The sequence below is a fragment of the Alosa pseudoharengus genome, unplaced genomic scaffold (assembly GCF_046254945.1).
Source record: "Alosa pseudoharengus isolate Yale_2024_CS ecotype anadromous, Long Island Sound unplaced genomic scaffold, YU_APseudo_1.1 YU_APseudo_1.1_scf_5, whole genome shotgun sequence".
Lineage (NCBI taxonomy): Eukaryota > Metazoa > Chordata > Actinopteri > Clupeiformes > Clupeidae > Alosa > Alosa pseudoharengus.
In genome coordinates this window covers 21,298,684-21,322,001 of record NW_027468837.1, presented here as the reverse complement: position 1 = coordinate 21,322,001, position 23,318 = coordinate 21,298,684, and the positions used below count along the sequence as shown (strand labels likewise).

Below are 23,318 nucleotides of genomic sequence, written 5' to 3'. Positions count from 1 at the left end.
GTGGATTGCTGCTCCACTGAGCCACGAATTTAGGTTAGATTATGCCCGGTGCTTCTCTCTGTTAATTTGCGGCACAAATGAATAGTGTTATGGAACCGCGGACCGAAAGAAAAATAAACTAAATGTTTTCCTGATCAATAAATACTTCTTAATTCATAAAATATAGAGGCATAACATTAGGTGGAAGTGGTAGGCTATTAGTGCTCATTCAATATGCGCGTCTGCGCAAGTGAAACTGACAAACTGAACCACTCGTGGGTAGGCTAGAAGCAACGATATTTAAAACAATGAATGAAGTGGATTCCTGCAATGTTCATGAAAACAGCATAGGGATTGGATAGCCTAATAAATCGCGACTTGTTGTAGGCCTAACAGTAGCTTATAGCGTAGCAAATAGCCTATGGCGATGCCGATGACAGATTTAAAATACATTTATTTCACTCGTGAGCGCATAATGTGGGCTGTGGGCGGCGCAAAGAAATTAATTAGGGAGATGACCTGCATCTCCATTTACCAAACGCTATAGTTTTACTAACATCTCCACTGCTAACATGAAATATGTCTCCATGCAGGGTAGTGTCAAGCAGCAGTGAAGTGATAACCTTATCATGCAGGTAGCCAATGTTCATGTCACATGAGTCAGACAGAAAAACGCGCCCTGCTTGCTCTGTTAAAGTGTTTATGCCCCTTCCAAACTGCGTTAAAAGGGTGTATTTAACAGCCAGAATTTCGAAAATTTCCAGGGGGAGACACCCCGAACCCCCCCTAATATGATCAGCACCACCTTTCACAAAATACTATCAATGTCCCTGCTACCGGTCCGTCAAAAATATGACAACTGTTGTCCAGTCCGTGTAAAGAAAAATGTTGGGAACCCCTGCTTTAAAGCATTTCCACATACACTATAGTATTGGGTCACCTGCCTTGACTCCCATATAAAAATGACACCCCATTCTTATTCCAAGTATGACAGAGTTTGGTGTGGATGGACTTGACTGGCCTGCACACAGTCCTGACCTCAACCCTGTAGAACACCTTTGGGATGAATTAGAGCGGTGATTGAGAGGGGCCTTCTCATCCAACATCAGTGTGTGACCTCACAAATGCACTTCTGGAAGAATAGTCAAAAATTCCCATAAACACACTCCTAAACCTTGTGGAAAGCCTTCCCAGAAGAGTTGAAGCTGCTGTAGCTGCAAAGGGTGGACCGACGTCATATTAACCCTTTAGCCGCCAGGGTTTACAAAGAATAAATTGGATTTGTACATCAAAATTTCAAAAGGCCATGGCTTGCAAGTGGTCAGAGATCCTACTGTAAATGTAAAAATCATTTAGTATGAACAGAAGTTTATGAAGGGGGTAAATTGACACATCTAATTAGCATATTATGACGTCACTGGATGGTAACCACCGTGAATTATGTACATTTCAGTAAATACTAGATTTTGAACATATTTGAGCAGTTATACTTTCTTTTTTTGTCATTTCACCGACATAACAAATGAACAGGAATACAGTCACATGTAAACCAACAATAGTAAACTATTACTATAATCACAAACCCTATGCTACTATACAATAAAGTAGCCTGGTCAAATCAGTTCCATATCGCGGGTGACTTTGTAGTTCTTCAGAGCCCTATTTTTACAACCCCTGCTGTCTATACCACGTCCATTACGGACACTATCATCACTATTGCCACTGGCACCTCCAGCTATGTTGGGCAAAGGGTCGAAATAAGCATGGTATGCTTAGTGGACACTGTCGCAAAGACGTACCTCCATTCACAGACGCACCGTGAGTATCAGTCAATAGACGATCGATCATATTCTCCAAAAGGCAGATATTCTCCTTCAGAATCAGAATAGGTGAATAACAGATCCAAGACTTCATCACACGTGAATTTTTTTTTCAACATTTGGTGTATTTCTGCTTCAATTTGTGCAAAACTAAGGCCCGCATCGCTTCCGCGTTATGGAGGAAATGCACGTCTTCTTCGTGTGTTTCTCGCGTGTTTTCGCGAGCTTCCTGAAAACTTTGAAAAAAAAGAGAGAGCTTGAATCGAAGCTCTGGGTGTCTGCCAACTAGTGGTCAAGAGTACAAATGAGATTTTACACTGTACTCGCGTCTATCGTCTGTTTTATTCAGTAATGACGCTTGTCGCAATATTGCGACATGGGCGGTTAGAGGGTTAAACCCTATGGATGAAGAATGCAATGTCACTTAAGTTCATATGTGAGTCAAGGCAGGTGACCCAATACTTTTGGCAATATACTGTAGCAGTCACATACCCTGGAAATAAATGTTATTAGTTTTACAGTTGAATGGTAAACAGAAATTTCTGTAGACTGCTTATTTCCCTCGACTGCTTTTGAAGGGCTATTGTCTCTTCTTCGTGCATTAATTTGAAGCCTCTGCACTGTCACAACGTCATCGACTGGCCTGAGCACCACAACACTTTGTCAGTTTGGATGGAAGTTTTTTCATTTACCGGTGTCATTAAAGGTGTGAAAGCGGTAAGAAAAATATATACCCGTTGGTTTCGTGCGGACGTGGCCTAAATGTAATGCTTAAATTTACAAGTTCAGAAAAGATGTACAGTAAGATAACTAAAATGTAGAATACACCAAATACACCCCAAACTGAATTGGTGAACACTGTATTTCTTTTTAAGGTCAAATATGTGGACATATAGAACAACCCTTCCTTTGATTAAGTCAAAATAGAGTGGTTGATCATAAACTAAGAAAACGGAGTAGTCTTTCTGAAGATTTTTGACTAAACATTTATGAGTGCATACTGTAACATTTCCCGTTTTATGGAAATAGCTATGTTGACCATTGCCTGAAAATTTGAAATTACCTTTCGTCCCAGCCTGGACATCTTCTGTTTCCATCTGATCACTGATACCTTCTGCTGTCACAGCCTTTATGCGATAAGAGTATCTTCTGCCATGGTCTACATCACTGTCCTTGTAGTAAGCCTCTCCTGGGATCTGTCCAAGCTTTTTCCAAGTGTTGCGTCCTATCTGATTGCGCTGTAGAATGTAATTAGTTATGGGGGATCCACCATCATCCTTTGGAGGTCTCCACTTAATTTCAACACAATTGGAGGAGGCCTCAATGATTTCTAGAGGGCCAAGGGGAGGAGTGGGCTTGTCTGGGGGGAAACAAGAGAAACTGAATGTCAGGTATTTATTTTGTATGTAGTTCTAGTCAGTAATATTATTACATGCTGTTTTCCGGTAGAACTCACCAAGAACAATGAGCTGTGTGTAAGCTTCAACAGTTCCAAACACATTCTTTATTTTGATTTTGATCTCTCCTGTGTCCTTGCGTGTCATCTTGGAGTTAAACATTACACAGCTGTATCCCTCATCAGTCATAATCTTGAGGTTGGTATCAGGGACTAGTTCTTCACCGTCATGGTACCACTGGACTTTTGTAGGTTCTTGTCCGATATATGCAACTTTGAACTGAGCTCGATGACCAGCTTTTATAACTAGTGGAACTGAAAATGTTTCCAACTCCTTTGCATCAAATCTTGGAGGATCTATTCAGGAATTGCAAAAGTAATTTAGTAATAAGAATTTTGTTATGTTATTCAGCATTTGGAGACAGAAAGTGAGTCAGAAAACAAACAGGGCATACAAGTATTCTGTTAAAGTGACGGTAGGTCAAAATGTCTTTCACATTCCACAGGGAAATGTGAAGTGGTGCAAGACATTTGCTCATTTACTTAAAGAGAACATTGGGTGTTACTCTTAAGAACCTAGCTAATGTCTAAAATAAATAACAAAATACTGTTTTAACTAACCTTCAACAGCAATTATGGCTTCTGTTTTGCGTCCATCTGCCTCAAATTTATATTTCCCAGCAAATTCCGCACTGACTTTGTCGATCCTCATCTTATGGAAAGCACCATCCTTGGAGATTGTTATCCCCTCACAAGGTTCTACGATCTACATAATGATACAAGTGTGATGTAATGAAATGCTCCAAGCTTTTCACGTGACTTAAATGGTGTGTACTGTTAAATATCAGGCACTCTGGGAAATATATTTTGTCACATACATAGAGATACTGTTGTAAATGTAGTGAAATGGCATTTACAGTAGCTGCTCAAATTTCATGTGCATAAGTGTCTATTTATGGATAAAGAAAAAGATTTAGAAGAATTTAATACATTGAGGGGTGGGGGGGGGTAAAAGTGCAGTATGGCAAGTCCATGTAATGTAGTTTAAAGAGTTGTATACTGTATGTGTTAAGGATGCGGATGGCTTGAGGAAAGAAACTCCTCCTCCGTCTTTCTGTTTTATCCCTGTGGGAACGTATGCCTGACCTCAGTGTTTTAAACAGTTCATTGTCAGGATGTGAGTCAAAAAACATAAAAACATATTGGTGCAATGCTCTACATGCTTACCCTACTCCCTCTTGGTGTAACTCATCTTCTGTATGTCATGCATCTCCCATTCTTACCTCTGCACCATCGTGGTACCATGTTCCCTTAGCTTCTTCACTGCTCAGCTTGCAAACCAACTCTGCTGGCTCCCCAACAATGACTTTGCAATCCTCAAGTCCAGCAGAAAAGTGAACCCCGGGGTCTGCAATATTTTATTCAAATAGCATAGTAAGTGAAAGAAAATGTGGCCATTGAGTTTGCACTCTCTTCTATCTGCATTTTTCACTACAGATGAATGACATATATGTGTATAACATATATGTTCACTCTGTTCTATGATACTTACCCCAGACATGTCTATCTAATATCTAAACAAACTTTAAAAGAAAACATGAATGCCTTTTCATGTATTTTACTTCATGTATGCACATGTGTAAAATACATGTTCAGATGTTAAGTGTGGTGATTTTCATACTTAACCAAAACAATTTAATCTCAATCATCTTCAGACATTGGCAAGTACCAAAAAAAATTTTCTGATGTCTTCCATCTGTCTTTCTTAATGAAAATGGCAGATCATCGGATGAACTATTCTTCTGTTTCTCTCTTCTGTCTTCATAGAATGCATTTTTCTTTTTGTCTCTTTGCTTCTCACTTTTTGACAATTATTGTCTTGTTAACTGCTTCTGACTCTTGTTTGCATAATTTCAGACATTATAATGGTTTGTTATTGTTCTTCTTTCAATGCATGGCTGGTTAACCATGCACATCTTGGCATGCAGGGTAGATCCCACACGTGGATATAAATTTAGAAATTCTTTTCGAAGTTGACTGATATTGTAATGACAGGTCCGGGAATCGGAAAGCCCAGGCGATTGTCATGCGGTAATGCTCCCGCCCCTCCACCACTCCTGCATGTATCTGTAATTTTCTTTTTTCTTCTTTGTTTCCTAGTCTTCATTCTTCTTTTTTTAATCTTCATATGGGAACGTGGACAATTATAGACAAGAGGTCTTTGTGTCTTCAGTATATTTCTAATGTCTTCCAGGTGTAGGTTTGAATCAAATGGATTTCCTTTTTTGTTAGAATAAAACACACACACACACACACACACACACACACTGGCAAGCACAGTGGTAGACAGAACATACACAACATAAAGTCATTAGCAACACTGCGTGGAAAGACAAAATACTGAGCACACAGTAATTATTGCTGAAGGTTCCTGGCATTGATTACCATGAATATGAGACTTATCATTTTAAAATAACTGAGCACTTCTTTACATCACAGAATATATAGGTCTATGCCTAAGTACTTTAATGAAAACTAGAATGCCGTTGGTATCTGGCCATGTATGCAGTTACAAGTACTTACAATTTAGAGCTATGAGGTACTGTATACTATGACCTATTAGGCATATTCAATCTACGTAATAACCAGTTAATAACGTTCGCAGCGGCCATTTTGTTGATATAGAAAATGCATAGGTGGGTCTATTTGCAGCTGTCAATTGGCAAGCGTGAAAGTGTCGGTAACAACGCTGTAGGCTATTTACTTAGCTTATTTGTACAAATTTTACCGTGATGGTAGGCCTATGTTGTGCAATAGGCTACAGGCCATTCTAACAACAGCAATACAGGCCGTTCTAACAGCAGAGGCACCCACTGTCATACCTGCCTGCAAACTTTTTTCCAGCTGTCTTCCTGTTTTAATATTTTCCTGTAAAATATCCCATATTTTTTTACTTTCATAACATTAGCCCCATCAGACTTGTCAACAGGCAAATGCAAGATACAATTGCAGTCCAATGAGATGCAGCTTTATTCTCTGCGATCATGGCAATGTTAGACGATGTCGTTGGTGGAACAAATATAAGTTCGCCGACCTTGACTCAAGCGACTTGAACGCCTTGTCTTCAGCTGCGACGTGTGCCGATGTATGAACAAGACAGTTATAAATATCGGGGTAAGTTACAACTGACAATAATGACGGATCTTTACTTAATGCTATTGAGTGTATTAGATATGGGTCCACAAAAATTTAAGTTTATCTACTCTTGATATTGACGAGATAAAGCCGTTAGGTCGCTCTGCTCAGCTCAAATCTACACACTACAGGCGATTCTCACATAGAATAGCCTATTACTGTAGAACTGGAATGTTATATCAACAATATGGCCGCGGCGGTGTTTGCGAATAAGCCCTATACTATAAACCAGCACTCCCTAGTTCCGCCCCCTTGGCTAAAAAATGATAGAAACAAATAAACAGTTATACACATTCTACCTCAATTTATCATCCTGGTTGACAAGGCACAAGGGGGTGGAAATAGGGCAGTGTTGGAAAATAATCTCTTGTGTCCTACTCACTACCCTAGGATATTTGAAGGTGTTCGTGTCTCCTTAAATTGTCATTATTTGCACTGCATTCTTTGTAATGAAACAAGCCAGGTAATAGTAAAGAATGGTTTAAATCTACTACCATTTTGAAAGGTCACAGCTTTTCTAATCTTATAGAATTCCAAACCAGTCGCAAAGTCATTTAGTTCCAAATGACTTTGATTTTGCTCCATGCAACCGTCGGTCGAACCCTTGGCCGTCCCTTACCAATGACGGTCTCCTCTAGCAGCGGGCCTTGCTTGACACGGCCAGAGCGCCTGCCGGCTTCATCACCGGCTGCATCGCTGCCTGCTACTGACCCTGCACCTGCAACAGCCGATTCGCCATCAGGGTTGCCATGATTCCCAGGGTTGCCAGGGTTCCCATGATTCCCAGGGTTCCCATGATGCCCAGGGTTCCCACCTTCAGTATTTAGGTGAGCACCACATCCGTTGTTACCACAAACGTGGTATCACGAGGAGTTGTTTCAGAAAGCGACATAGAACATGAATGACATTTAGGGGTGGACACAAGAACAAAGACAACAGTAACAGCAGTAGCAAAAATAGCTGCAACAATGGATTCCGTAACAACAAATTGCAATAATTGTGACAGTAACAGAGCAACAATGACAGATAACTTGGCTTCTCAAAGCAATTGTCAAGATAATGGCTGCATTTGGATTTATTATTATTATTATTATTATTATTATTATTATTATTTGCTTGGGCAGGTTACTAATGGAGTGGAATGACCGGGAAACATTCAGTGATAAAGGCTTATAAAAGGTACTTCAATAGAGTGTGGTAGACACTACCGTAATTTTGTATGTGTTCGATTAGCATTTTTGCATGTTCTGGTTTGTAAGAAAAAATCCCTATGCGCAAATGAATGGGGTTTTGGGAATCATACAAAAATAATGCCCCCCAATAGTTAATTAACTGCTCGCGAATCCCCGCGTTCATATCCTTTTAAGAAAATTAGTCTGTATGTTGTCTCTGTGAGGAATTTAGATCTGCTATATCGCTAAAATATGACTGTTGCTTTGCCTCTGCTACAGTACCAGCGAAAAACATTAAACTACAAACTGTCTCTGCGCAGTCTCCTGGCTGTGCATCACAAGGCAAGCAGTAGCTAACCACAGTTAGCTTTAGTGAGCAAGGATAATAACTTTTCATAATAATCACACTGTTAAATAAAGTGAACATGTCGATTACAGAAGGGTTTGGCAGGCCCAATCGGTTGAATGTGTAATCTACTATGACTGTAATGTAAAGTTATGTGAGAAGTCGAGGGGAGTGAGTGAAGAGTCATCTGTAACCATGGATACCTCTCAACTGTCCTGCTGGTTACACCAGGCAAGCAGCGCGCTGTAGTCCATTTTTGCTGTAGCATTTTTAGCAAAATCTTAATTACGAAGCAATACTACTACAGTTTGTGGCAAAATACCGAATAATAAATACATTTTAACTCGTCAAACTGAACGACAAGGTTTTCGACGGCCTTTGCTTCGCTCAGACCTTATTTGAACTCTATTACCAAAAACTCCATTAATTTTCCCATGGAGATTTTGTCATTAAAATGCTAACGCTAAAAACTACAAGCTTCCGGATGACTACCACAGTCTATGCTTCTTTTGGAAACTCCTTTAGCATAGGGTACATTGAAGTAACCTTTACAAAAGGAGAAGAGATAATGATGTCCCACAATTCCTTGCACCTGATAACAGAAAACGATCAATCTTACACTTGTCAATAACACTAGCCTTCCCATATTAGGTAACCTAGTGTCTGTAAAGTTGTATTCTCTTAACATCGCGGTTGTCTTTATGAATTCGTCTTTATGCATTCTTCTTCATGTCTTTCCTTGACCTCATGATGTTTTCCATTGAGGTCAAGGAAAAGTGGACAGGATAGAAAATTAAAATCCAGCCATTTAGAAATTGATTGACAGTCACTTTAAAAAACCTTATGTGAACAAGTATGAACACACAGATGCACACACAGGAGAAATTGCTGACAAAAAGCAATCTGATAAGCAAGCTGATGTATGACACATTCAATTGTAGAATTAGTGAGTGGTTATAAATATAATTCTACATACTGTATGGCAGGCAAACGCAAAGTAGTTTACAACTACTTTGATGATATTATTTCTTTCCAAAGGAAATGCAGTCAGCTGTATCTACATAGTTATAGTCTAAATTATTCGGTATTATATTAGGTACCCAAAGTCTATAATATTAACTCGGGCAAAGTGATATCTGTATTTATGTTAGTGAGGTTGAATTGAGTTGAGAATTATGTGACTGGCATGAGAAACACTACCAGCTTGAATATATTGTGGTGAAAACTTGGGTTCTCCAATGTTTTCTCAGTTAGCCTTTTAAAATTATATCAGATTAGTAAACAGAATGTGCCTTTGGAACATTGGATCAATGGTTGCTGATAATGGGCAATGTAGATATTGTGTTAAAGATTAGCCATTTCTTTCTACAACAGTTGAGAACCCTTTTGCAATTATGTAAGAACATCTGAAAACTGTTGCCCTGATTAAAAAACAATGCAACTGATCTTAGCTGGTATTCTGTCTATATTGGAGTGGAATAGAAATTTCTAAGTGACCCCACACTTTTGACCGATAGTGTATGTCTTATTATTTGTACTTTAACTGTGTTGTAAACTAAAAAAAAAAAAAAAAACACCAGTATCTAACAGGGTTCCCACGTCATGAAAATTCTGGAATATCATGGAATTGTGTCTATTCCAGACATAGGCCCAGTTTCCCCGAAAGCATCATAAGCCTAAGAAGGTTGTAAAGTCCCTCTTACGAATGTTTTAAGATTTGTGGACTGTTTCCGAAACCATCATTGCTTAAGAATGTTGTGAAAACACTCGTAGATCTACAAGTGATCCAGAGGCTAAGAGCGTCTTAACAGATACCTTTCACTAAGGTCACCCACAGGACATACAGGGAAATTACAACTAAGAATGTAATTATCCAATTTACGTTGGATTACTTACGTGCATTTACTTGTAATGAATCAGATTTTTGTGTGCAAATTAGCATTCATTTCATGTTCATAATAATGTGATTAAAATGGACAAAAATGCAATTAAGTTATGAAATGAGACATTGCCAGAATAGTTTGCAATTCTGTAATTGTAATCTCTAATTCTCTTTGTCTAATTGTAGGCTATCTTTTAATAAGGCCTATAAAGTACAAGCAGAGTAAGTAACATGTAAGCGTACACATTTCCTCGCTATACTCGACCTCTTTCTCATCTTCAAACGTCATCTTCAGTGACAGTGGGGCACTCACAAGTAGCAAAGAACAAATAGCCTAAGCCTACAGTATGTCCATACATCATGAAACAAATATGAAACCGGTGAAACAATCTAATCTTAAATAATTAATGTTATGTCTTTGTGTGGTATATAGCCTGCTGGGGATATTTACATGTAGATGCCAAAGTTTTTCTATTTTCGTATTGAAGTGAATTAGCCTAATGTAGCCTAGGCTAGATGCAAAGTTTAAGTAGCTGTGACGTGACGTCCCCAAATAAGAGGATATTTCAGAACTATTAACTCAGACAGCTCCCCTTAAGATCATGCTACGAGCATGTTCGGAAAAAAATAAACGAACAATCTTGAGATGAATCGTAGAAAACCCTCATAAGCGTCGTCGTCCATCGTTATCGGGAAACCGGGCCATGGAAAGTCAGAGAATTTTATCATTTTGGGGGCAAAAGGGAATTTTAATAGCAGTTTAAAATGTACTTGTCAAAATACATTAATACATATATTTCCACTCAGAATTGGTGTATATCTGGTTATTAGCCTTAACAGATGTGGTATTTGTGGTTCGCATAACTTTGTTTATTCAATGTCCATTTATTTATCTCCCACCCTAAAAAAGTAAAAGATTCTTGAACGCTACGCAACTGTTCTGAAATCTTTGGTCGGTATATTGCACCCTTCACTATATAGTAGGTAATTGAAATTCAGTTTCAGAAAAATCGGTTCATGGAATTTCACGTAGAGTGGGAACCCTGTCTGATGAACTTCTAAATTTAATTCAGATTATTAGTTTGCCTCTGTTAATTAATAACTATATATTGTTATATCTATATTAATTAAGTGTGATACTACATTAACACATAACAAGATTTACACAACACAATTCTAGGTTATCACACATAGTCGCATTAAAAATGTTACCACCTGGCTTTGAATTTCTACATGCATCCTCGGTCTGCACATGCAGACTGTCTTACCCACAACCGTGTCTGGGACCAGTGGGCCTTGCTTGGTGCGAGAGCGACCCTTGGCTTTGCCTCCTGCACCATTTTGACTATTTGCCATGTCGCTTTGTGACTGTCCTATTGTTGATTATGAATGTAAAACAGATATTATGTGTTAAACAATGCTGTGCATGTATTGTTTCTAGTAGTGTTTGAATAATGTGAAGTGTGACTGTTTTGGTTAAACCATAACCAAGTTATTGATGTGTCATTTTATTGATGTGTTTTGTGTCCTATTTAATTCACCATGATGAGTTGCATTTATGTTTTATAATCATCAAGTAAGCATCCTGGAATGGACTCAGCATTACAATAGCAATAATAACCACAAATAGAAAAACAAAACTGTGGTGCAATACAGGATAACACTTACTTATGCAGGTAACATTGCACATAGACTGACAGACATGATGGGCAGCAAAACAGTTTCTCCCGTAAAATCAATGCACATTAAAAAGTGTAAAATCATATGCAGTCTTAATATAAAAAAGTATGTTAAATTACATGTAAAATCGTCATTTTAAAAAGTTTTGTTTTATATATTTTCTAAGAAATTCACATATTGCCATAGCACAGCAAACACCACCTTGGTTTGCTGTAGTAATTATTGTGATAAATATTTTTTTTTTAGGATAATCAATATCAGTTGTTGTAAACACAATGCTAATGTGCATTTTGTGCAGTTAAAAGCCTCTAATAATTTAGTATGTTTTAGCAGATACTGTAGGTAAATGGGCCCAAGTCAACTATATTTGCGTACTTGGAACACAGTGGCTGTTGGTCCAGATGTTATTAAGATAATCTGGGTAAACTGCTGGCAAATCCATCCGACTAAGACACCCGCTGTTGAACTGGCTGCTGGTAACATACACTGAATGTTGATTTAGTGATATGTAAAAACTATACCCTATACCATAGCTTATGCAATTCTTTCATCACTAACATTGTGGCCTAATGTGTTGCTTTGGATGTAGCCTAAATCTTCATGTTAGAATAAATAAATTAGTGCAGTGGTTCACAAAGTATTTTTTTTCCATTGTGAAAATCTTAAAATCGTTAAAATAAAATTCTAACCTGGATGTCTGACTCCAGGTGGCCAGCCATGTCCTACTGGTTCGGGAATCAGACTTTGTGGAAGGGGTTGAGCATCACTCCCTCATGTTCACATACACGGCTGAGGTGCCCTTAAGCAAGGCACCTAACCCTGAACTGCTAGTGGGCACCTCAGCAGTGGCTGCCCACTGCTCCAGGTTTGTGTATACAAATGATAGTATCTGTCATCTGTCTATTTGAACACAACTAATATTGGCTTGGTTGGATTTTGATCCTATAACCCACCAGATGAGACATTTTCACCATCAGACCAAAATCCAGAGAATGGTTGCACCATCTCAGATTTTGCTCAAAGTTTGTCTACCAAATATTTAGGTCCCAAAACTAAGACCTGTGAAATATTTTTTGTTAAATTGCAATGTTTGCATACATTTTTTTCACCTGTGATTTCACACTCAGAAATGCCTTATCTTGGAGGCCATGTTTGGGCATTAATATCTTAAAAAGTATTATCCTTATCCTGCCCAAACTTGTAGGGTGGAAGACAGACATGTTCTCGGTATGATTGGACCGCTAAAAGTTTGTACTGCATGACCATTAGTTTTATATAAGGCCCAAGATATGGAAAAAGTGATATTGGTGATACTGAAGGTCTTGTAAACTCATTTTTTGTATCCACATGGCACCAATCATTATTTTGTCTACAAATACAATACTTTATTACCGGTAATGTTAAGCCAATATTTGAGGTGTCTGCAACAAATGCACAGAAGATGTTAAGGATAAAACAAGGTGTGATTGCATTTTTTTGTAATGTTATAGGTCTAAATGGTATGTGGGGTAGCTAGGAACACAAAAACCAAGGTGGGAATAGCTTGGTTTATAGTAATTGCCAATATAGTAAGAGCTCGGTTTATAGTAAGTGACAATGATGTACCATGTTTCATTAATACATAAATTTCATTCTTGGCCCTGAGGCAAAACAATGATTTTGACTGAATATATTTATCAATGGTACAACATTGGCACTTTGTACAATAAATTCCCATACACTGAGCTACTTTAACAAAGATTTTCAAGTGCCTACTAACTGCCCCACATACCACTTTAATCCTATGAAAATGACCGAAAATCCTTGAAATCTTCAAGCCCCATTATATGTGGAGAGCTTAAATATTGGTACAACATTAATAAAATATAGTTGGCCTATGTATGTAAAAAAAAAAAATAATGATTGATACCGAAATCTAGGGCCTTGTAGAAAATCAATGAGAATGCCGTACAAACTTTTAATGGTTTAGTCATGCTTAGAGCATGTTTGTCTTCTACCTTACTTAAGTTTGGGCTGCCTATGAATAATATTTTTCATTATATTAATGCCCAAACATTGCTTACCAGACAATGTGATTTTCAGGCTGTAAAACTGAAGTAATTTCAAGGGCTGAAAATAATATGAAGACATATGATTTGAACAGAAATATTTCATAGGCCTTGGTTTTGGGACTCATTCCTGATATAGACAAGGTTTGAACAAAATCTGAGATGGTGCAGCAACAACCTTATCTGATTTGAAAAGGAATGACCTTATACTGTTCTTCCAGTATCTGGTCCAACAGCCACTCATTGTCAGTCAGAGATTTAAGGAAGAGATATAAAAAAGATTCTGTAAGACATTCAAAAAAAACTTTTACTGAGCACACCCTACCTATGATGGTATCTGGAACAAGTGGTCCATCTCGGACGCGTTTCCTTTTTTCTGCTCCCTCTGCCCCTTCTTCTGCCCCTTCTGCCGATGCTGCTGCTGCTGCTGCCGCCGCCGCCGCCGCCGCTGCTGCTGCTGCATCAGAATCAGCCTTCGCCTTTGCAGCAGCCTCTGCGGCCGCCCTTGCAGCAGCTTCTGCCGCCTCTATCTCTTCTTTGGTGGCCCCTGGCCTGTTGGCCGCAGCCAGGGCTGCCTCTGCAGCCGCCTTGGCGGCAGCGTCGGCATCATTTAATGCTGCTGCTCTCTTGGCTGCCTCCTCGGCCTCCCTCGCAGCCTTCTCAGCTGCTTCTCTGGCTGCTTTCTCAGCCGCTTCTCTGGCTGCTTTCTCAGCCGCCTCCTTTGCCGCCTTTTCAGCCGCTGCTGCCCTTTCCTCTGCTCTCTGCTTTGATGCAGCATCTGCACCCTCCAGGGCTGCAGCGTCAGCTGCTTCCCTGTCTGCTTTGGCTTTCTTTGCTGCCTCCATGGCTGCCTCCATATCTTTTTTCATTTTCTCCGCCTGCTCGGCTGCAATCTTGGCCAGGTCTTGGCCTCCACCAGCCACACCCGCTTTTCTCTCCTTTTTCTTACCCTTCGATGATTTGTCAGCTAAATTGCCAATTTTGAAAGATTAATGAGAAATTAGTACAAAATGTAATTGGATAAGGAAAATGCATTGCTTGTTTTGATGTGAAATAAATATTTTTACAGGGTTCTTACCCTCAACTATCAGCCAAGCACTGCAAGATTTGAGGCCTGCTATAGCCGCATAGATTCCACCATCAACGGGCATACAATCTTTGATGAGAAGCTTATGGATAAGCTTGTCTTCAGACACAATTATCTCATACTTCTCGCTGTTCTCTATAGGATTGTTCTTCAGAGTCCATGTAATCTCAGGCATTGGCAGGCTGAGGACACATTCAAATTGAGCATCTTGCCTCTCCTCTGCCTTCACTTCCTGGATTTTGACAACAAACTCGACAGGAGGAACTGATGTTGGGAAAGGAGTGTAGATTTTCAGTAATCAGGTGTGATGTGGTAAAACATCATTACGTTTCACTGCAATCAGATGATTATTTCTTCAAAAATTATTTATTATTTTGTTTTTTTGGTTCCACGTTACAGTACAGCATTTGTTATTGACACATGCTATTTTGTCATTCTGATATCATGCAGTAACCACCCAAATTGTTGTTGTACAATACTTACGCTTGAAATCAGTAGAGAAGATGTTAACACCCTCAACGTCCAGTTGGTAAAGTCCAGCATCCTCTGGTCTCAGGTTTTTGACAGTGAAAACAAATTTCTTTCCAACTTGTTTCAGACAATGCTTCATATCCGCTTCCATGTCTTTACTGAAAGCAACCATAACTCCATCCTAGTGGTCATGAAACAAATGCAAAACTCAGTGACATCAAAAACCCATTAAGGTCGTCTTCTTAAAGGAAATTAAACAGTTTTACTGAAACGGTAGTATGTAACACAATATTTCTGACAAGAAAGCCCCCACTAACCTTGTAGATGAAAACCTGACTGTTGGGGTCCTTCAGGTCCATATCAAGTTCAAATTCAGCAGTATCCTCTGATTTGACTTTAATCTGCTTGAGATTACTTAGATGTTGAATGAACTGCAAAGTCAAACACAGAAATTCGATTTGATCAGAACCTTAAACTCATTGGTTGTTGCCGTTGTCCACAAGAACAATTTTGCATTTGGAATATAATAATTTCTTAACGAGTGACAAGGATACATGAACTTTTTTGCTATTTTTTGTTTCGTCTCAAAGTATACCTGAGCTTGCTCCTCTTCTCGTACTCTCTTCATCTCCTGCAGCTTCTTCAGCATTCCACGGAAGTCCGTAATGCCATGCTCAAAACATATACGTTCATAGTCCTTCTTTTCAGCGCTCATCAATATGTCCCAGACATCCTCATCAATCTCTCCTTCCTTTTTTTCAGTCTGCTTTTTACTAGACAAGGCAAGGCAAGTTTATTTATATAGCACATTTCATGCCCAGAGCCAATTCAATGCGAGGAAGAACAGCATTTGATCAGTTAGCAGAAATCATTAGGTAACAGCTTGGTTTTAATCTGGATTTGAAACTTGCTATAGTTGGAGCATCTTTGATGTCATCTTGAAGTTGGAAGATAACAAATAGTTCCACAAAGGGCTATAGTTTATTTGTTTTTTGGTCAAACTCAGTTTTAACCATGTTTAGCCCATGTCTCAATATACAGGCTATGATTTAAATGCTGCCATTACTTTGGTGTCCCTGATTTTTTAGCCAGTGTTCTGGCGACTGTTTCCATGAGTATATTTGTGCATTTAAATTTCAAAGTTAAGCAAAGTATACGTAGAAGGGGGGAAATTGGAAAATTGGTATGAACAGATTAGCTTCTGCATTCTCCTCTCCAACAATGTACCACTCCATGCCCTTATAATGTCCGATAAATCAGTCAGTGACTCACCCTTTCCTCAACATCTTTCTGAACTCTGTGGGATCTTGTTTAGGTCCTTAAAGATTGAAGAGATTAGATTTTTTTAGATTAGATTCAACTTTATTGTCATTGTGCAGAGTAAAAGTACAGAGACAACTAAATTCAGTTTGCATCTAACCAGAAGTGCAAAAAAGCAGAAAAGTACAATGTGATATACACATGAAGTACATTAAGAGAGGAAAGATTATGACAGTTATGAAGCTAAACAATGGATATTTTGTTTACTTCGTGTATTTTACATACCTTCTTTAGACTTTGCCATCTCCTTCTTCTTTTTGAAACCAACTTTTTATACAGTGATGTCCATGAAACAAACAAAAATACACAGATATTATGGTGGTGTTGATTAAATTAGAATCCCATTAAATTCAGTTGAATTATATTATTGAAGAATTTGTAATGTTGTGTTATTATACCTTCAATAATATTCAGCATGACAGTGCACACAGCCTTTCCAAATTCATTTCTGGCATAGCACTTGTAGGTGTCAGCTTCATCCGAACTTACACCAGGTATCTGAAGGATGACTGACAATGTTAATCAGTAGTGCACAATTAATTGATAAGCAACAAATGTGATTATTTGTGTGAGTGTGTGTGTGTGTGTGTGTGTGTGTGAGTGTGTGTGTGTGTGTGTGTGTGTGTGTGTGCCATATGAGACTGCTACGTGTCTACATATTCATCCATTGATGTTTACCTCTAAGGTGTGTTCATTTGTATTTTCGTCATATTTGCTTTGGAACTTTGCCGGGTCGCTCATTTCCCCATTGGCTCTTCTCCATGTGACCTCAGGCTTTGGCTCTCCATTCACAATGGCTTTAAATATGGCAAGCTTCCCTGCGTTTTGAAACATCATGATTAGCTCAGCTATTCATATTACACAAGTGATTCCACATTAAAAAATAATGGTGTAAAGAATTCCCAAGCTTTCATTATGGACCATTTAGCTTCCAGTTAAATAGGAGTTAAATGCTGTCAACTTTATGATAGCAATTAGGTGTTAATGTAGTGAGAGTTATTGGTAGGGTGGGGTCTAGAATGATGCTCTCGAACATAGCTCATTTCAGAGATTAAGGCAAACATCCTTCTGAAAGTTCGTTGAATCTATAACAAGAAAGATACAGCTGCTATTGCAGTGCTGGTGAATGCTATGCCTACAGTATATTTTGTTGCTTATATTCTCTGAGCTTCTGAATTTACATATGTTATTATAAAAATGTTTTAGATACTAATAGGGATTTATTATACCCTGAAGGAACGCTTTCTTGACCCACATTGTTTTCTTTAATATCCAAATAAGAACAATGCTATATTTTAGCACAACATTTTGATATGCTATCTGTGTAACCTGTATCATCACCACTTGTATTGCACATCTCATTTGGGCTGAGGCTAGGAAAGTGATATGCAATAGGAGCTATTTGGTTTCTTTCTTGCCACATTGCGTCCTTGATGCTTGTCCCGTGCCGTGGACAAGCATCCAGAGAAGAAGCAGCAAATCCAGTAAATAATTTCCAGTATTATAGACACCTAAATTTAGTCACTCTCGCCCATGCCATGACTCTTCCCCCGTGCTCCTAATATTTCCCACAACATAAACCTGAGTCACTGACTGACATGTGACCAAGGTCACAGAGTTTCATTCTGGCCATCCCACCTGTTACCATGGTGGTCTGATGAATATGGGTGCAGTCTGGCATGGAGCTCAGATTTTTATACTGCTAGCTTTTTTTAGAAATGCCTTGTTGCCCAAAGTCAGGCTTGTAGTCAATGTACAGTAAAATCTTTAAAACATGTAAAACATGTGGTGTCCACCACACATTAGAGTGCATTAACTTTGCATTGCTTCCAGTGCACTAACTTTATATTGCTTCCAGTGCACTAACTTTGCATTGCAATTTGAGCATCACTTTTGGAAGTTATAGAAATGGTGCTTAGGGCAGAAACTCCTGTTGTGCTTGTGAAGTTTTCTAATATGTTTTTGCAAGAGCAAATATTTGTCATTAATAAGCAATAATTAATTTAGCATAGCCTTACCCTCTTGAATTGTCAATGCAATTGGTTTGCGAGTGAAGTCTGGAGTTGTTTTTCCTTCCGGGAGCGTTTCAATATATTGTGTGATCATGACCCCAGGCACCTTAGACCTAAATTTGATGCCTAAACAGAAAGGCAATGCGATTAGTCAGACATATGCATTGGAAAAACAGATTTTAGAACAGTGTAATCAAGCAGTAACCCTGTTAAAGTAATGTGGAGCAACATGTTGTTTTAATTAATAAGGCTTTTAAAATATTGTAATGAAACATTAGATCAACTACTCTCAAGCATCTGGACAGTGGATATGTGCTCATGCTACTCCTCTTTTATGGACATAAATTATAAGACATTTTTATTTATGTATTAAAATGCATAGCGCACAGAAAATTAGGCTGAGGAATACTGGTGAACAAAGTGAAATGTCCTTGTCACCTATTAAAAAAATGTGTATTGTAGTTTATTACAAAACATAGCTACACTAAAGTAGAATAGTGTAGCTATGTTTTGTAAAAGGTTTTGATAAAGTTCAACCTTTGTGCCCCTTGTGAGATTGTAGGGGTGTTGAGAAAATAAGGACAGTTTTGTTAGTGAGAGTCCCAGTAAGAATGTTCACTTTGTTATTACATGGCTGCTTTCCATAGAAATTATCTTAATCTTTGAATTAAGTTTGAATTATTTTTGCTACCTGTGTCTTTAGCAAATCCAGTCAAATTGAAGGATTTCCCAGGTTTGTATTTCTCTTGTATTACCTTGATAATTACCACAAAAGAAATGCAAGAAATTATATGTAATTTAAATACAAAAATCAGTCAGTAATTCCCCAAAAATAATAACCCCAGTAATTCAAAGAGCAAGTTCAGTCACTTTTGGCCGCAATAATAGCAACAAACCCTCTCAAGATCCTAGTGGGACTGTTTAGATAGCCTTTACTTTGATTTGGGCATTATAAAGGTCTGATACACAGTGTAGTCTGTAAAATATCAGACCTCTTTTCCCTTCAGTTTGCCAATCACAATCAAGTTTTCCTCCAAGCCATGTAATAACTGCAGTGACCTTATAATTATCTGTGTACATTGGTGTGTTTTAATAGCTGTGTTAGCAGCTAGACATGAATCTGTTTAAAACATTAATGGAGATTTGATGAGTCATGGGACATCCACACAGAAGTTAGCAAGCATATAGTCACATATGTCATAGTCATATGCATATTCAGTGAATATGTGCAGTCAAAGAAAACAGTCTGAACATTTGTATTGAAGAATTGTTTAAATGTTTAGACTGTGATCCTTTGAGGCATACCTTTCTTCTTGGTGGACTCTCCTTCAGCACCTGCACCTTCTACTGTAGGTGTTTTAACATAAATGGACAATACGATGGTGGAAGGAAACAGGACAAGAGATTGTCAAACGTGTGACTTGGGAACATTGACAGAGATTGTCGACAAACAGACAAAGACAAATGGAGAGGATCAACAAAATATGTAAGAAATGAGCTTTCCGTTGTAGAAGACTCTAAATGGTGGCAGAGACAAATAATCCCTCAGGACATCATTATAAAAGCAGGATATAAAGTTGCTGGAAATTAGCATGAAGTACATATAACATCTTTTTGAGATATATAAGTACACAATGGCATGAATTGTAGATGAGTGTCCACCTCTGATTTCTTCTCATCCTCTTCTCTGTGTGTAGTTGATGGTTAGTTTGTAACTGTTAGAACTGTGAGTATTGGAGACCTTGCATGGATCTGATGAATCATCAGCTTCTAGTTCTTTTTTTCCCCGATCATCAATACATTCCTTCCTCAGATGTGTATATTCACAGCATTTTCAGAACTGTGCAGCATTTTGTTCCCTTGGGACTTCCACGGACAATGGAACAATCCATATTTTCATTGTTCACATTTTGATTGTATTTGACATGGAGGAATTTTCTGTGATGTGAGATACTTCCCATTCCCTACAGAAATTCCACCATTTTCATGCTCATCCTTGGTTGATCTTTGTTTTCTTATTGCTCATCTCTCAAAAAGCATGTTTCTTAAAGTCCCAACTGCATTCAAAGCAAAACAAGCTAGATGAAAAGCATGGGTGCAAACCTTGTTTCTTCCAAAGAGAACATGCTTATTTGACATGCTAATTAGATTCATGTTCTTTCTCCACATATTTTCATTGTTCCAATATCAGTGGAAATATCATACCATAATATGAGCTGTTTTTGTGATACTTAAGCGATGCAAAGATAAATGCAAATAACTGGTGCTTCTCAGAAATAGTTAAATCTGTGGTGCGGATTAGGAGGAATGCAGAGCAGTAAACGGGCGTGAGGTGAGAGTGGAAAAAAATACAAAAATAATAATTGCAGGTAAGATTAAGTATGGCAAATGCTCCTACAGCATTTTTGCCTATTTAATTATGGCTTAGGTTTATAGCCTATTTGCTGATGAATTTGCCTACTTTGTACCTGTATAATTGGTCAGGCCTACCACCGAATTAATAGGCATGTACATGAACATGGGATGGATTTATCACCCAGTCAATTAAATAAATAAAATGTCACATGCCAAAAAAATGAAAGGTGAACTTGAACTTACAAATGTTTAACTGTAAAAATGGGGGGGAAATAATAATAATAATAATAATAATAATAATAATAAAGCCTGGAAACCGTCAGTTGTCACAAATGCGTACAGTTTACTTTGACTGTGAATTGAACATAGCTCACTCCACTGAATTCTTCAAATGTTGATGCTGGTTTGTGTTGTATCAAGAGGATCACTTCTCAGTCTCAGTGTTGTATGTGATGGTGTATTATTTAACTCCATCACAACACTTTCACATGGATTATGATGTGGCACGATCCAATGGTTTGCTTTGCTGGTCAGAATGTGTCCTACTGTCATTCGGGAGTCCTTGATGAGTACCGTAGACCGTCCATAATCTTTTCAAGGTAGCAAATGCAATTAGAAATTCTCTTGGGAATAACAGGAGAGATGTTTGATAGAGATGATTGGTTCATCTAACATCAGGAAAATAGCTAATTATTTATTTCCTCCATGCATTGCTGTTTACCTGGTGATATAGATTTGTTTTATTTTATTGTTTGATCTCCTGTTTTTTTCTTACCTTTCTGCCCCTCGGCAGAGTTATCCGTCACTTTCGACTTTGGCAACTTCATCTTGGCTTTAGCTTAGAGCTTTACAGCAACAGAGGGGTCTGTATAGAGAGAATATAAACAGCAAAGCATAACTGTGAATGAGAAGGCATTGCCAGACAATCACTACCCATCCTATTCAAAAATATCATTACTAGTGTGTCTAAAAACATTATGTCTTGCAACAAGAAAAATAGACATCACTCAGAGCCTAGGTACAATAGAGATCTCAATATAATGACTTGCTACTTCCCCCTTTTCAAGATTTTTTTTCAACCTCTTCGAGCCCTCTATTGAGAGCATTTATGACAGTGGAGAGTGTACAGGAAATGAATGGGAGAGCTATGGATTGTTTGATTTAGAAATGACCTCAGGTCAGACTCGAGCCTGTGTCCTTGTGGGCACTGAAGTTCAAGGAAAAGTGAAGATCCGCACACCAGAGAGCTCCCATTAAAGTTTTATTTGAAGTGATGTTTCAAGCCCTTACGGCCCTTCCTCAGACTTAGGCTTCGTCAGGCTTGACACGTCACTTGTGGGCACTGAGCCCATATGTAGTAGGGTAGGGGATGCTGCTTGTACCACAGCTCCTCCAACTGGCAACTTTCAATTGCATGTAAATGTAGAACTCCCCAGTGAGGATGCAATCATTTGTACAGCTGAGTGAATGAGATTTACCAAGTTTAAACTGTTATCATTGTTGAAGTTGCAGTTGAAGACAAAACGATGTGGTTGTCAATGAGGTGATGAGGTGAAGAAGATGAGGTGTCGAAGTGAAACAGGCACAAGAATCGGTATCATTTTTGATATTTAGATTTTCTGAATTATTTGTAGAATAATTCGCCTGACTATAAACAGACAAAAAATAAAAGTAATTTAATTGAAATTCTATATCCAAGTACAATAAATGGGAGCTCAGGCCTTGATAGAATAGTAATACATGTCATAACCACCAAAAAGCTTGGATTGTGAGGGAGAAAAACAATATCACACTATGGATGCATGATAATGGATTCCTGCCATAAATGGATAATGCATCATGGATACTCGATATGCTGATATTTTCAAAATCATGTTGGCCTATACAGTATGATGCTGATATTGATTTATACATATCTTTTTTTATGACCCATTTGATAGTTTTTGACAAACTGGGTACCGAAATGGTGTTATTTTGTCACTTTTGGGATCTATAGGCTAGTTGATTCCAACCACATCAATGAACCAGGCTAAGCAAGGCTAACAGTGGGTGCTGACTGAGTTACTGTACGCACAGAGACTAGAAGGGTATGTATCATCTTATGATATTCTAGGGCAGGCGGGAAAGTTAATTTCCCAAAATGTTGCCGGGTTCCTTTAAAGTATTCATGACATTTGTTCATTTGAGTTTGTAGTTCACCTCCTTAATATTTCTGTTTTATTAGTTTATAGCAATGGTATGTAATCCCATGGCAATAACAAGATGCATATTTGATTGTATTTGATATCATGGCACATTTGTGTCCATAAATGAGATGTTTAGCAGGTAATTTGAGAGATTGAGTGCAATTTGGTTGTCACAGATGTAATTGCTTGTTCTATTTCAGCACATCCTTTCATGTACTATGATAATTTTGGAAATACTCAAACAGTTGTCTGTAGAAGACAAAATGCTTCAAATGTACTTTTCAGTGCTCTGAATGCCAATGGCATTTTTTTCCCTCCACTGTCTTCATGCTAAAATAAAACAACAGTGCCTTCCCAGCATACACAGGG

General features: G+C 38.3%; 1 protein-coding gene across 1 annotated transcript in view; it reads right to left on the bottom strand.

Annotated features, from left to right (window-relative positions):
• Positions 1 to 21,590, bottom strand: part of igfn1.1 (immunoglobulin like and fibronectin type III domain containing 1, tandem duplicate 1) — a 30,995-nt gene extending 9,405 nt beyond the window's left edge. Inside the window, exons 1-18 of the mRNA XM_076269178.1 lie at positions 21,539 to 21,590; positions 18,415 to 18,534; positions 17,075 to 17,214; positions 16,795 to 16,894; positions 16,622 to 16,663; positions 16,349 to 16,394; positions 15,672 to 15,849; positions 15,394 to 15,507; positions 15,089 to 15,257; positions 14,597 to 14,869; positions 13,998 to 14,485; positions 13,844 to 13,916; positions 10,981 to 11,163; positions 7,010 to 7,204; positions 4,479 to 4,603; positions 3,817 to 3,961; positions 3,256 to 3,552; positions 2,863 to 3,159 (exon numbers count right to left, since the gene is read on the bottom strand). Of these exons, the coding sequence (XP_076125293.1) occupies positions 2,863 to 3,159; positions 3,256 to 3,552; positions 3,817 to 3,961; positions 4,479 to 4,603; positions 7,010 to 7,204; positions 10,981 to 11,163; positions 13,844 to 13,916; positions 13,998 to 14,485; positions 14,597 to 14,869; positions 15,089 to 15,257; positions 15,394 to 15,507; positions 15,672 to 15,849; positions 16,349 to 16,394; positions 16,622 to 16,663; positions 16,795 to 16,894; positions 17,075 to 17,214; positions 18,415 to 18,534; positions 21,539 to 21,590 (3,037 nt within the window). The remainder of the gene's footprint in view (positions 1 to 2,862; positions 3,160 to 3,255; positions 3,553 to 3,816; positions 3,962 to 4,478; positions 4,604 to 7,009; positions 7,205 to 10,980; positions 11,164 to 13,843; positions 13,917 to 13,997; positions 14,486 to 14,596; positions 14,870 to 15,088; positions 15,258 to 15,393; positions 15,508 to 15,671; positions 15,850 to 16,348; positions 16,395 to 16,621; positions 16,664 to 16,794; positions 16,895 to 17,074; positions 17,215 to 18,414; positions 18,535 to 21,538) is intronic.
• Between the last annotated feature and the right edge of the window lie 1,728 nt (positions 21,591 to 23,318).